A 15453-nucleotide genomic window follows, 5' to 3' on the forward strand; every position below is an offset into this window, starting at 1 on the left:
CTCCTCCTCATCCATAATGTCAGCTCTCTCACTCCAACTTAACCACAATGAAAATTTATTAAAATTATTTATTAACATGTTTGTCTTTGCTAAATATATTTGTCCCTGAATCTACAATTAATACTTTGAAATTCATGAGATAAGATTGGATATTTGTGTTATCTCTTGGAACATCTGAATAAGGACACTGTAAAAAAGCAGTAGATGATATATGTTTTCAATAAATTGCAATATATAATTTGTTAATAGTAAACCTATTTACTATGTCTCCTTCTATAATGCTTATCATATGTTGTCCATTTCAACTAACCTCCATGTTCTCCAGATTTCTGGACATGTAACCCGGCCACCCCATTCATCTGCACAAACCACTCAATCCATGTCAGAATATCTTTCTCTAAATGCTCATTTCAGATGCTATACCCTCCATGAAGGCTTCCTAAAAGACAATAACTGAGAGGCAGGGTGATAGTTCAGGTTTTTTTAAGGGTAAGAAAAGATCCTTATAAAGTATTTTATAAATCTTAGAACCTCAATGTGAGCTATTATTATTATCCACCTCAAATTATCTCTTATAACTTAACTGTGCCAATGTTACATTTCCCAAAGAATGTATATTCCCTGAGGACAGGAACCATTTTATTTTTGTATCTCTACTTCTATTACCTAGTACTGTATCTTGAATGTAATAAATGCTTAACATAATTGTTGACCTCAATTTAATTTTTCATATTCAACTATTAATTAAGAGTCAGGGCTATCATATACAGCAAATTAAATATAAAATAATATTAGTGCTCCCAGACCCTTTTTATTATCTGTCATTTAACCACAATACATCACTAGTATGAACCTCAGTAGTGAGTTGTCTTCTTACCAATGGCAGTCGACAGTAATAAAGATCATAAACTCAATGAGATGGTATTTTAGAGTTGAAAATGACCTAGAATTAACCTAGTTGAATCTCTTCATTTAAACAAGTGACAACCAAAACAAGCTAAAAAGAGCCTAAATTCAGAATTTCATACTTATAGATTATTAAAAATAATTATAAATTAACATTAAAATATTTTAAAATGTAAAATTATGTACTTAATATTTAGCATGTTAAAATAATTATAAATAGTTGTAAATATTACATAAATAAATAATTTATTTAAATAACAAGGATTGACTTCCTTTTTAAAAGTATGAAACTGATAAAGGACTAATTAGGTCCCTTATATAATTTCATCAAGTTCAATTTATTTAAGAGAAGCAAATAAATATAAAACATAATAATACAGTAACATTTATTTAGAATTAAAAATATCCCTGATATGGAAAATTGGACTAATAAGCTTAGCTCCAAAAATACTTTATCTAGAACATAAAATATGCAATAAAATTTGTCAATTCAAAATTCAAAATCATAAAGCGAACTTGCTGACATCCGTAAAGATAGACACTTGTCAAGTTTTTCTTTTTGATGTCAATGTCTAACGTAGGCCATGGATGACAAAAGATGCTTAATAAATGTTTGAATGATAAATATAAACAAACTATCCTTGTGCAAATAATGATTATATTGTTCTAATAGGAATGTGAAAGAGAGATAGAGAGAGAGAGAGATTATATGTATTTTATATATATATGTATATATATATAGTTATATAATATCAATTTAATCAATTTTTCTAGATGACGGGAAACCAACTTATAGAGATGAGAAAAATTTGTGTAGGGGTAAGGCAAAAGTTTGCCAGTGATCTTTTGCTAGTAACTTAGCTACTGACTTTGCTCCATACAAGATGCTCTTGACTATAAGAGATGTTCAAAAATATTGGTTAGAATTTCTAAATTTCTAAACTTTTTTCAGGATAAAGCTTCTACTTCCATTTTTAATTACTTCTGTAGTAAAGGTAAGGTACAAAAAATTGTTGGAATATATGGTATTTTTTTAACTTTAAGTAAAAAATTTTCACCTATTAAAACTATGTTTCCCAAAGGTTCTTACTTTCCAAATCTGACAAGAAACATTCTGAAAAAAATTTTAGGTTTTTCAACTTAAGTGATTCTTCATGGGAAATCTTTTCTCCACCTTACTTTCTCACCCACTCCCTCAGTCACCTGCAAAGATATATACCTGTATACTAAAGATGTCATCCTTATCTCAACCCAAAGGCACACATGAAGTTGGAGACTTTAAAGGAGATTTAAAAAAATAGAAAACTACATTATGTGATATTGTATTGTATGGAACTGAAGTTGACACAAGATAGCAAAACATCTTAAGACAGCTGCAACTTCTTAAATCTAAGACAGGGGTTCTTAACTTTTTTTTTTTTTTCATCATGAACTGGGAAGTCTAATGAAGCATATGGTTCCTTTCTCAAAAAAGTTTTTAAATGCACAATACATGGGATTACAAAGGAAACCAAAGGCTAATGAAAATAATACATTTTGTCCCCTTCTAGTCCTCCCACTCCCTGAAGTCTGTCCAGGTTAAGGACTCCTATTTGGGGGATACAGTCCCTTTCTAAGTAAGTAGAGGGACAAGGTCACACTCATCCAAGTGTGGTGAGTTTGAGGCTGATCAAAATAGGATTGTTTCTGTGCCCGCCAGACCCCAAAGCTCCGGGGGAGTAAAAGGAGGGGAAGGGGGGGAAGGTGATGGAAGGTGATTGAGAGCAGAGATGCAGAGGGAGTAGAGGAAGAAAATGAGAAAAACAAGGAAGGAGGATGGAGGGAAGGGAGAAGAGAAGAAAGGGGGAGGGAGGGACAGAGAAAGGGAAGAAAAAAGTAAAAAAAAAAAAAAAGAAGAAGGGAAAAGGAAGAAGGAAAATGAAAAGACAGAGAGTGAAGGAAGGAAAAAGGAGTAAATGAGAAAGAAAGTAAAGAAGGAAAAATGGGATAAGAAAAGGGAAAGGGAAAAGGAAGAGAGGAGGAGGGAAGTGCAAAAGCTGAGAAGGAAAGATGACTAGGAAGAAGAGGAAAAAGGAAATAGAGAGGGGAAGGCGATCTGGGAAAGGGAAGGAGGGAAGGTGAAGGGAAGGAACGCAAGGAGAAACGGAGAAAGGGAAGAACGGGACAGAAGAGGGAGGAGGGGGCGGCCGCTCTCTCGCAGTCCCCGGAGCGCAGCAGCTACCAAGCCCGGCTGGGGGATGTGCTAAGCGCCGGCGACATAGACGAAGGACGCCACTCGCCAGACACAGCATCCCCCAGCCTGCTCTCCCGGGAAAGGGGGCGGTTCCGAAGACCTCCACCACCCCGGCCCCGCCCCCAGTCTTGGCCCCGGCTACCTCCCCACCCCCTACCTGTCCCTCAGCGCGCCCTGGAGGCGGCCCAGCTTCTCGTAGTAGTCGGGATCCGGAAAGGAGCCCCTCACGAAGCCTTGCGCCATGGCGTGCACCCCCCCCCCTCCGCCGCGCCGCGTCTCTGCGTTTACCGGGAAAGCCTAAGCGACCGTCCCGGCGTGCATTGCGGCTCAGCTGGCCCCTCCCTCCCGCGCGGGGTTGGGGGTCAGGAGCGGATAGGGGCTATGCGGCTCCCGGCTGGGCTGGAGACGCCGCGGCGTCCGAGGCGCTAGCCCCGCCTCCGGCGCTCTTCCCAGGAACCCAAGCGGGAGCTGTGGCTGTAGATGGAATGCTTTTTTCCTGCCAGTTCTACCACTCCACTTGCCCACGCAGGTGAACGCGGAGTGGCAGCGAGAGGGACACTGCAGGGCGCTGTCTGGGGGCCAGGCGGCCGCTCTTGTTCTGCTCGGGCCTGCTGGCCGGCCCATCTCCCTACCCCGGCCACAGACACCGGCTATTCCCCTTCTCCCCTCTCCCCACCCCACAGCCTGCAGCGTTTTCCTTCCCACCTCGGCCTCCCGGTTTCTCTGGCGGCCTTCAAAATGCAACTAAAATCACACCTCCTACCCCTCCCCCCAATCCTAGGGCCTTCCCCCATGGGTTATTTCCAATTTACCTTCATACATCCTAGTTGTAGACATCCACTAGACTGCCACTTGAGCTGACAGTCTTTTAAGCTTTTCTTTGTTGTGCCATAATTGGCACTAAAGTACTAGTCAGAGTAGACATAGTCTGTGATCCCACCATCTCCAGATATCTTCTTAAAAGATCTAGAGTTGTTCTAATCAAATAAATAAATAAGCACCCTGCAAAAAGCACGTGTAATCCACTACTGACCACACTTAATGCTTCTCACCCCATGATCGCGCTTGCAGGTTCCCATGATCGCGCTTGCAGGTTCCCATGATCGCGCTTGCAGGTTCCCATGATCGCGCTTGGAGATTCCCATGATCGCGCTTGGAGATTCCCATGATCTCGCTTGGAAGTTTCCATGATCAATTGCACTTGGGAGGTTTCCAAGATTGCACTTGGAGGTTTTCTTGGCAAAGAGTGATTTGCCCTTTCCTTCTCCAGAACATTTTACAGTTGAAACTGAGGCAAACTAACCCAAGTTACTTGCCCAGAGTCAGAGCTAGTGTCTGAGACCACATTTGAACTAAGGAAGCCCAGTATTCAATTCATTTTGCCAAAAAATGGGCCGAGAACCAGATATTGTATTTTTCATAATTATGACTACAGACGTTCTTAACTAAACCAGGGGTAGAGGTTAATTATCACAAAAAATAAAATAGATTATTTTGATTAAATTAAATTGAAAAGCTTTTTCAAGAACAAAATGATAGAAGTTATTAGAGGGGGAAAAACTGCATCAGATTTCTCAAGTTTGTATATCTCTAGGTAACTAACAGAGATGAAGAGCTATTCCCCAATGTATAAGTGATCAGAAGATATTCCTGAAAGAATTGCAAGATAACAATCAAATGAAAGATTGTCCCGAATAACTAATAATAAGAGAAATGCAGATCAAAACAACTCTGAGATTCCATCTCACACCCAGGGTATCAACAAAGGTGACAAAAGATGGGGTTAACAAATATTAGAGTGCTATAAAAATACAGATCTATGATCAAACTAGGTGGAGCTGTGAATTATTTCAGTTATATGGAAAGCACTTTACAAAGAAAGTTACTAAAATGTTCATACTCTGACTCAGATTCATTGCTATAGAAATGTACCCCAAAGAAATCAAAGCTCCCATTTAAAATAAAAATACTTAAAGCATTATTATTTGGTGTGGCAAAGAACTTGAAACCAAGAAGATGCCCATGGTTTGAGGAATTGTTGGAATACACAGGAGAGCTGCTGAAATACAAGGGAGCCATCTGACAGTGGCTGTTGGAGATCCAATCCAGGATGGATCTCCTCATGTGAGAGGATGATACAAGGAAACTGAGTGGCAATTGCTGTTCTTTGATCTCTCTCCTCTTCCCTCTGCCTCCAATTAATCTCATTCTTAGTCCACAACACCTGTATCAGCAAAGGCCGACTTGCACCTCCTTCAGATTCCATAATCCACAGCTGTGGAGGCTCTCGGAGAATTGCCCTGTCCCCCAACAAGGCATGACTAAATGAATTGTCACATTGAATGTAATGAAGTATTACTGTTCTATAAGAAATGAGAAATAGGAAGGATACAGAATATAGGAAGACATAGGAAATGAAGCAAATAAGTTAACAAAAAAAAAGAAAAATCATTTATATAAAAGCTACAATGCAAATGGAAAGAACAATGGCAACAACAAAGAAATAAAACATATAAAATGAAAATGACCAACAATAACCTCAAAGAAGAGATGTAAAAATGTACCTCTCTTGATCTTCCCTGAAGAAGTATCAATAGGTAGAACTTTGCACATATGATCAAACTCAATTAGTGTATAGTTTTATGAAATCACTCCCCCACCTCCTTCTCTTGTTCATTATAAGAAATGCACTTAGTGGAGAAGAGAGGAGAGAGGTATATATCTTTGGAAACAAAAAGATATCAAAATATTTATTAACCATCTCCACCAGTTAATTGTGGCTTATTAAGTTTAACTCAACTATTTTAAGTGTTTCCTGGCTATCTCTAAGTAGCTAAGAGATTCTATCCTCAATAACCAGTATAAAGATCCTGCTATCTGAACACAAATATATAGCACAATAACTGATTAATTTAAATCAAAGTAGGGTTTTGTTTAAACTACCATAATAATTACATCAAACTTCTTTGTTTCGGTTTATATAGACTTGGCTAGAGGATGCTTACAAATATCCTAAGTCACAAGTTGGCCCTAGACTTTGTAAATCATTAAACTGCTAAATATTTGATTTTCTCTATAAAATATGTCTACTGTCACTTTGCTTATAAAGTTCTTTGAGATTCTAAGATGGGAGACACTGTATAAATTTGCATGAAATGATTCAAGATAGCTTTTCTACTTTCAATATCATAGAAATAGCTTCTCTGCAACTCTATCCTTTCAATGATTGATGTTCAGCTGAAAATCTCTTATGTTGGTGGAATTAGCATAGAATGGCAGTCTTCTTAGGTCTCTTAAAAATTGTAAGATAAATGGAAATTTTAGTATCCTCTTAGTCATATAACTATATGCTTATGAAATAAAAAATAAATGAATTTTAATACATTTTTAAGTTATCATGAAATCAATATACACATTTAACAAAGTATAAACTGATGAAACACATAGGATTTCTTTAAATCAAATGAATATAGTTAAAAATATCTTGTACTTGAATAGGACTTTTAAAAATAACTTTTACATATTCCATTGTGTCTTTATAAGGATTCCATGAGATAAGTAAGGCAGTCATTATTTTCCTCATTTTACGATGGGGAAATAGGCACAGAACAATAAAATGATGTGTCTAGCTTCCCAAGACTTCTACGTGGCAGAAATAGGGACATAACCTAGGTTTCCAAACTATTAACCTAATAGGTAGTTTTTTCCCCTCTATTATTATATTTGTTTACATTTACTTAGTATATGTTTTCTATTTTGTGTGTGCATATCATTTTCCCTGATAAAATGTGAAATCTTTGAGGGCAAGGGACTGTTTCATTTTTATCTTTTTATCCCCAGTGCTTGACACAGTGGTCAGTTAGTCAATAAATCATTAAGAGTCTACTATGTACCAGGCACTGTACTAAGTGCTGGAAATACAATTACAATTTTTTTTAAAACACCTGACCTCAAAGACCTTATAATTTAATGGGAAAAGACAATATATGAAAGAAAGATGAAAAGGGAGGGGGAAAGGGGAAGAATACTTCTGAGGGTATAATGGAGGGAGTATAAAGGATTCCAAAGAAGTCCAAAATCAATATAGCTTGTGGCAAAAGGGGAGAAAAACCATCTTTACCATCTTTCTTAAAAAGAGAACTTAGTTATTGACCCTGCCTCTATTCAATAGTAGGCATATAATAAATAGTTCTTGACTTCTTTTTCATACTGCTTTGAAATTTTCCCTTTCCCTTCCTCCTTATACCCCTACTATTTTTACATCCCAAAATAACCATATCAAGTTATCATAATGAAGAATGAAGAAATATATGTTACAGAGACTCTTCATACTTACTCAGATGGTTTCATAATTGACTAAAGAGTGTAATTTTTCACTTTATTGGTAGTTAGCACAAGTATACCATTACCCTAATTCATAGACAGCTTGAACCAAATAATGTATTTTTCTATTTTCCCAAAAATTTAAATATGTAAAACTTCAGGTATTTTCAGTGACTTTTGTATAATTTCAGAAATAACTATAAACGCATTTCCACTCATTGGTACCATCACCCATACCTCACCATCACCACTACCACATTGGACTCTGCCCCAGAAACACCTGGATTTTTATTATCCCTACCTCTATTTTCATTCCTAATTCCCTTCAATATGTTGGATTCTCCCATTAAAATGTAACATTCTCATAATTAGGGACTCTCTTGCTTATTTATCTGTATCCAGGGCCTTTTGGACATTCCCATTTTACCTAAGATGGAGCCCACTGCATTGCCTACCACATGTGTAGAGATACACTTCACTGCCTGTGTCCTTACAACTGTAGAGACCAAGCCATTCATTCTTTTTTCAGCTGTGTCCTCTGATGCCATATTTTCAGCTGTGCTCTTTTCAGAAACTCATCTGTTGTGCCCAGTTGGGAAGCCATGAACTGAACCAATAAGAGGGAAAGGATAATTCTTCCCTCGCTCCCCCCACCCTTTCTTTTACTCTGGTTTTTGTTTCCATACTCAGTTTTAGATCCTGGAGATAATTCCCCATGGGCCTGGAATTTGAGCTATTGGGACCTGGGAAGCAGGATTGCATTCAGAGTGGTGCAGCAAGCCAGCCTAGCCCTGAGAGTCAAGATACCTAGGATTTGAACCTCCACGTTTTAGAACTGGAGCTTGGACTGGGTTGTCTGGGAACCAAGCTATGAACCTGGCTCCTTTTTCTTGTACAGTGAATGAGGTAGTTCAAGAGAGAAGGAGATTATGCCCATATTTGGGCGGAATAAATTTGCATATTTATTATTGTACCTCTTAAAATTTTTTTTATAAGAGTGCCTGTATTATGTTGTGTTTAGATACAATGATGTTCCAAATGAATAAGAACTGAATATAAAAAGTTACATAAAAATAAAGAAAAATGAGAAGAAGTATCTTTTGAATCTCTACTTAAGGGGAAAATTCTTAAGTAAGAGATAGAGGTGACCATAAAAGATAAAATAAAACAATTTCATTTACTTAAAATTTAGACTTTTTTGCATAAACCAAAAAATATAGTTTGACTAAGAAAAGAAATTATAAGTTGAGGATTTTTTTGGCAAACATCTTTGATAGAAGTCTAATATTCAAGAAATTTATGGGAGATAAGACTAAGAACCATTCCCCAAAGGATAGTCAAAAGTATGAACAGTTTTTTCAAAAGAAGAAATGCTAATGATCAACAACCATATTAAAAACACTTCAAACCTGAAATGATAAAAGAAATGCAAATTAAAACAACTCTGAGGCTTCTTCTCATAGTCATCAAAATGACAAAGATGATAAAAGACAGTGCCACTGTTACAGGGACTGCAGAAAGATAAGCACACTAATACGTTTTGTGGCACTGTGAATTGGTCCAATCAGTTTAAAAACAATTTGGAATTATTTGAGAAATGTCACTAAACTATTGATGCTCAGATAATTAGATGTGGCAGGTATAACATCTACTCCATATAAGCTAGATTAACTTTTATCCTAAAAAAAAAATGAAACCACCCTTAACACTTTAAGTATTTAATTAATTGTGGCTAATTGACCACAAATCTATGGCTCAAACTAATGACATAGTTTCCTGGCTCCTTAAGTAGAAATACCCAAAGTGTTTCTCAGTCTTGACATATTTCTCAATGCGCTTCCAGTCAACAAATATATTTCTGATCAACAAACTGTGGTAAATGTAAAAATGTAAAAACTGAATCTTAGCTGAATAACTCCTCAATGCTATTAAGTAAACCAGACAGCTAGGTGGTGCAATGGATAGAATGCTGAGACTGCATTGAGGAAGAGCTAAATTCAAATCCAGCTTTAGAGACTCACTACCTATGAAGCCTGAGCAAATAATTTAACTTCTCTCAGTATGTTTCCTCATCTGTAAAATGGGCATAATAGCACTTCCCTTACAAGGTTGTTGTCTCAAATAATATTTATAATGTATTCAACATAGTATCTGGTACTTATTAGGCTCTTAATAAATACTTATTACCTTCTTCTTCTTTTTCACAAAATGGTAGGTGGTTTATAAATAACTCATTTTGTTCCAAGTTGGAACTTAAACTATCAGTCAGTCCTAAACCTGAACACTTGTCCCCATCAGAATTGAATCAGAATGATTTTGATTCTGTTTCATGACTAAAGAGGAGAAAAGGTGAAATGAAAAGAGCTCTCTCTAATGATTGGATGGCCAGATACAGGACTATATATCTAGAGTGATTTATATGATCAACACCTTACTTCTGACTGAATACATGGATAAGTTTTCTTCTATAGCAGGGATCTTCAAACTTTTTAAATAGGGGGCCAGTTCACTGTTCCTCAGACTGTGGGAGGGCCGGCCTACAGTAAAAACAAAAATTCACACTCTGTCTCTGCCCCTCAGCCCATTTGCCATAACCCCACAGGCCACAGAACCGTCCTCATCAGGCTGCATCTGGCCTGAGGGCTGTAGTTTGAGAATCCCTGTTCTTTAGGATAAAATATTCTAATAAACCGAAGGGCATGTGTGACATTGTTCTCCATGATAGATTCTTCTTTTGTATGACTTGAGTGCTGCCTTACTTTAGATTTACAGAAAGACAGACTGCTGACTTATTAATTATACATGGAAGTAATACAATATCTCAGTCATCCATCAATTGGGTGCTTCTTGTGCTACCAGCTCAACTATGTCAACTACTTTCTCTGGAACATGCTTGAGTTGGTCCCTTTCTAAGAGGTTGAGCTATTCCTATTGACCACCAGAGAATAAATACTTAAACTGCTTCCTGACTATCCTGTAGAACTGAACAATTTTGAAAGTTGTGTCCAAAATTTAATCAAAATATTAAAATATGAAATCTACTGTCTATAACTAGTTTAAAGCCTCTATCTTATAACTGTCTTTTCCTTTTCAGTTTGCTCACCACTTTATATATAGATTCGGGTAAATATAAGTTGAGATACTATAATTTATTGCACACATGATAAAATGAAAAAAAAATTAGATCAAACATTCCTTTATGGTAATACTTGCCTCCAGCTATGTCCTAGCCACCCTTCTTTTTCCCTTCCAGGTCTTAATGTGTTTTCTTAATGTGCTTTCCTAGTTCAGCAGCCCAGTGGGATTCATAATAGTCAGCTGTCTCAACAATTCTAACTCTTTTCTCTTGAGATGTCATTTTGCTTCAGACTCAAAAACTCTTCTCATGGTGCTATAGTTTCTGTCTGGTATTAAGCAGGGCTATATCACTCTAGGTGGAAGATGTTCACTAACAGCTACTCTCATCTCTCTCATTCAAAAAGGCTGACTTCCAAAGAGAGGAAACGAGGACTATTTAGTTATAATGAATGAGTAGCATGGCTTTTGCCTTATAGTGTAACTTTTGCCCTATTGCAAACAAGAGTTCATTAAGGAGAAAGGAGTGTTGATTATGCTAGTATTATCAAGATTATGATGAAATGAAAAAAGAAATTAACTCCTTAAAAACACATAATTTGTGAAATTGGAAAAACTCATAGAACAAAACAACTCATTTAAAAATTCAATTGAGATTCAAAAAGAATTATAAAAAGATAACTGAAGAAAATAATTCATTAAAAATCAGAACTAAACAAATGGAAATAAATGACTAAATGAGACATCAAGAACCAGTCAAACAAAACCAAAAAAATTTAAAAATCAAGAAAATGTAAAATATCTCCTTGGAAAAGCAACTGACCTGGAAAATAGAGTTAGGAGAGACAATCTAAGGATTACTGGACTTCCAGAAAACCATGATGAAAAAAACTGATCTTAGACATTACCTTTTAAGAAATTATCGAGGAAAACTGTGGGACACTGCCAAAGCAGTAATAAGGGGAAATATTATATCTCTAGATGCTTACTTGCATAATATAGAGAAAGAGAAGATCGATGAATTGGACTTGCAACTAAAAAAGTTAGAAAAAAAACCAAATTAAAAACCCACAATTAAATACCAGATTTGAAATTCTAAAACTAAAGGAGGGATTAATAAAATTGAAAGTAAGAAAACTATTGAGGGGGCAGCTAGGTGGTGCAGTGGATAGAGCACCAGCCTTGAATTCAGGAGGACCAGGGTTCAAATCTGGTCTCAGACACTTAACACTTCCTAGCTGTGTGACCCTGGGCAAGTCACTTAACTCCAGCCTCAAAAAAAACAAAAAAACAAAAACAACAAAAAAAAACAATTGAATTAATAAATAAAGCTAAAAGTTTTATGGAAAAAAAAAAACAACAAAATAGATGTCTTTAATTAATTAATTTGATTAGAAAACAGAAAGAGGAAAATCAAATTGTTAGTCTTGAAAATGAAAAGGGAGAACTTTCCACCAATAAAGAGGAAATTAAAGCAATAATTAGGAGCTATTTTGCCCAACTTTATGTCAATAAATTTGATAATCTAAGTGAAATGGAGGAATATCTACAAAAATATATATTGCCCAGATTAACAGAAGAGGAAATGAATTACTTAAATAGTCCCATTTTTAAATTTTATTTATTTATTTTTGCTGAGGCAATTGGGGTTAAGTGACTGGTCCAGGATCACACAGCTAGGCAGTGTTAAATGTCTAAGGTCAGATATGACCTCAGGTCCTCCTGACTTCAGGGCTGGTCCTCTATTCACTGCACCACCACCACCACTGCCCCAATATCCCCATTTCAGAAAAAGAAATAGAAGAAGTATTAATCAACTCCCTAAGAAAAACTCTCCAGGGCCAGATGGATTTATATGTAAATTCTACCAAACATTTAAAGAACAGTTAACTCCAATACTACATAATTTGAAAAAATTGGGAAAGAAGGACTCCTACCAAATTCCTTTTATAACATAGACATGGTATTAATTCCTAAACCAGGTAGGATAAAAACAGAGAAAGAAAATCATAGACCAATTTCTCTAATGAATATTGATGCAAAAATCTTAAATAAAATGTTAACAAAAAGATTGCAAAAAGTCATCCCCAGGATAATACACTATGACCAAGTAGGATTTATACTAGAAATTCAAGGCTAGTTCAATATTAGGAAAACTATTAGCGTAATTAGCTATATCAATAACCAAATTAACAAAAACCATATAATTATCTCAATAGATACAGAAAAAAAGCATTTGATAAAACCCAACACTCTAGAGAGTAAGGAATAAATGAAATTTTCCTTAAAATGATCAGCAGCATCTATTTAAAACTATTAGCAAGCATCATATGTAATGGGGTCAAACTAGAACCATTCCCAATAAGATCAGGACTGAAACAAAGTTGTTCATTATCAACATTATTATTCAATATTGTATTAGAAATGTTAGCTTTGGAAAGATTAAAAGACAGAGTAGGTAATGAGGAAACCAAATTATACTCTCTGTAGATAGGGCAAACCCTAAAGAATTAGAGAACCCTAAAGAATCAACTAAAAAACTACTATAAACAATACACAATTTTAGCAGAGTAGCAGGATACAAAATAAATTCACAGAAATCCTCAGTATTTTTATATGTTACCAACAAATTCCAACAGCAAGAGATACAAAGAGAAATTCCATTTAAAATAACTATCGAAAGTATAACATATTTGGGAATCTATCTGCCAAGGAAAGTCAGGAACTATGTGAGCAAAACTACAAAACACTTTCTACACAAATAAAATCAGATCTAAACAATTGGAAAAATATCAAGTGTTCTTGGATAGTCGAACAAATATAATAAAGATGACAATACTACTTAAACTAATCTATTTATTTAGTGATATGCTAATCAAACTCCCAAGAAACTATTTTACTGACTTAGAAAAAATAACAATAACATTTATCTGGAAAAAAGAAAAGGTCAAGAATTTCAAGGAAATTAATGAAGAAAAAAAAAAAAAAAACAAATGAAAGTGGCCAGACCTAAGACTATATTATAAAGCAGAGGTCATCAAAACCATTTGGTACTGGCTAAAGAAATAGATTAGTTGATAAGTTAGGTCAATAGATCAATAAGAAGTTGATCAGTGGAATAGGTTAGGTTTACAGGACAAAATAGTCAATGACTATAGTAATCCAGTGTTTGACAAACCCAAAGACCCCAGTTTTGGGGATAAGAACTCACTATTTGACAAAAACTGCTGGGAAAATTGAAAACTAACATGGAAGAAAGTAGGCATTATCCACACCATATACAAGATAATGTTGAGATAGGTTTGTGATTTATCTATAAAGAGTGATTATAAACAAATTAGAAGAACATAGATCTGTGGAGAAGGAAGGAATTTGTGACCAAAGAAGAACTGGAGATAATTATTGATCACAAAATAGATAATTTTGATTATATAAAGTTAAAAATGTTTTATACAAACATAACTAATGCAGACAACATTAGAAGGGAAGCAATAAACTGAGAAAACATTTTTACATTCAAGAGTTCTGATAAAGGCTTCATTTCTAAAATATATAGAAAATAGATTCAAATTTATAAGAATTCAAGGCACTCTCCAATTGACAAATGTCAAAGGATATGAACAGACAATTTTCAGATGAAGAAATTGAAACCATTTCTAATCATATGAAAAAGTGCTCTAAATCATTATTGATCATAGAAATACAAATTGAGACAACTTTGAGATACTATCACACATCTCTCAGATTGACTAAGATGACAGGAAAAGGTAATGATGAATGTTGAAGAGAATGTGGGAAAACTAGGACACTAATACATTGTTGGTGGAATTGTGAATAGATCCCACCATTCTGGAGAGCAATTTGGATCTTTGTCTAGAGAGTTATCAAACTGTGCAACCCTTTGATCAAGCAATGTTTCTATTGGGCTTATATCCCAAAGATATCTTAAAGGAGAGAAAAAGACCCATATGTGCAAAAATGTTTGTGGCAGCCTTCTTTGTAGTGGCAAGAAACTGAAAAATGAGTGGATACCTGAAATCATTATCTATTTATTTTCCATTTTGAATGGCTTCAATAAGCCTTTTTTGTAATCTAGTTATGGGGGTTGGTGATTGCTGGGGGGGAGGTGCCGATATCACCGCCCCTCCCACTGCTCCTCCTCCCTCCATCCCTGAAGGTGGAGTTGATGTGGGCTGATCAATAAACTGCTCTGTAGGAGGGGTTGAAATTTCTTCAGGATAATCAGTCAACACACCCTAATTCCTCATTCAAATCCTCTTGCCCTCTGGCAAGGCCTTGAGTTTGCTTATTTTCTATCTTTTGTTCCTCACACTTCCTCCAGTCAACAGTTATCTACAATTAGTTTTTCTTCCTTTAAGAACCAAAGGGACATGGGATTCAATGAGTCTAAGAGACTATCCATTTGTGGGCTGGTTACAAGTAAACTCTTCTTGTCAATTATCTTAATTATATCCTCTATAGGATTACTACTAGGGGAGGCTGGAGCAGGAACAGGGGCTCTATCTGGTCCAGGGAATGTTTGTACCTAGCACCTGCCCCATCTCAGGTATTAGAGATTGCTGATTTAGTCCTTAACAAGGTAAAGTCCTTATTTCTATTAGAATATTCACCTAATCTCCTGGTTACCTGAGGACTTTGGTGGAAGTAAGGTGCGGGCCCCACATTTGGGTGCCAAAATGCTGGAACTCTGTCTTCCCAGAAATCAGCCGGAATCAGGATCACTAAACGTCTTTATTCTTGATCTTTTACGGTCAAGGTCAGAGGATTAGGCCTAGCAATCTCACACACACCTTCCCCCCTCAAACACCAGGAGAGACTGACCCCACATGTGCATCTCAATTCCTCTTCCTCCTCCTACTCCTCCCACACATGTCACTCCCCCCTCTTTGTCCCAC

At 36.1% G+C, this 15453-nt stretch overlaps 1 protein-coding gene across 2 annotated transcripts in view; it reads right to left on the minus strand.

The window, feature by feature from the left end:
• KIZ (kizuna centrosomal protein) overlaps positions 1 to 3467 on the minus strand; it is a 213162-nt gene extending 209695 nt beyond the window's left edge. The window contains exon 1 of one of the 2 annotated variants that reach the window (XM_074287740.1): positions 3297 to 3467. In XM_074287740.1, coding sequence (XP_074143841.1) covers positions 3297 to 3382 — 86 coding nt within the window. In that variant the 5' untranslated portion in view covers positions 3383 to 3467. The remainder of the gene's footprint in view (positions 1 to 3296) is intronic. The other variant, XM_074287741.1, reaches the window with a different exon arrangement.
• Between the last annotated feature and the right edge of the window lie 11986 nt (positions 3468 to 15453).

This window comes from Sminthopsis crassicaudata, chromosome 2 (genome assembly GCF_048593235.1).
Source record: "Sminthopsis crassicaudata isolate SCR6 chromosome 2, ASM4859323v1, whole genome shotgun sequence".
Taxonomy (NCBI): domain Eukaryota; kingdom Metazoa; phylum Chordata; class Mammalia; order Dasyuromorphia; family Dasyuridae; genus Sminthopsis; species Sminthopsis crassicaudata.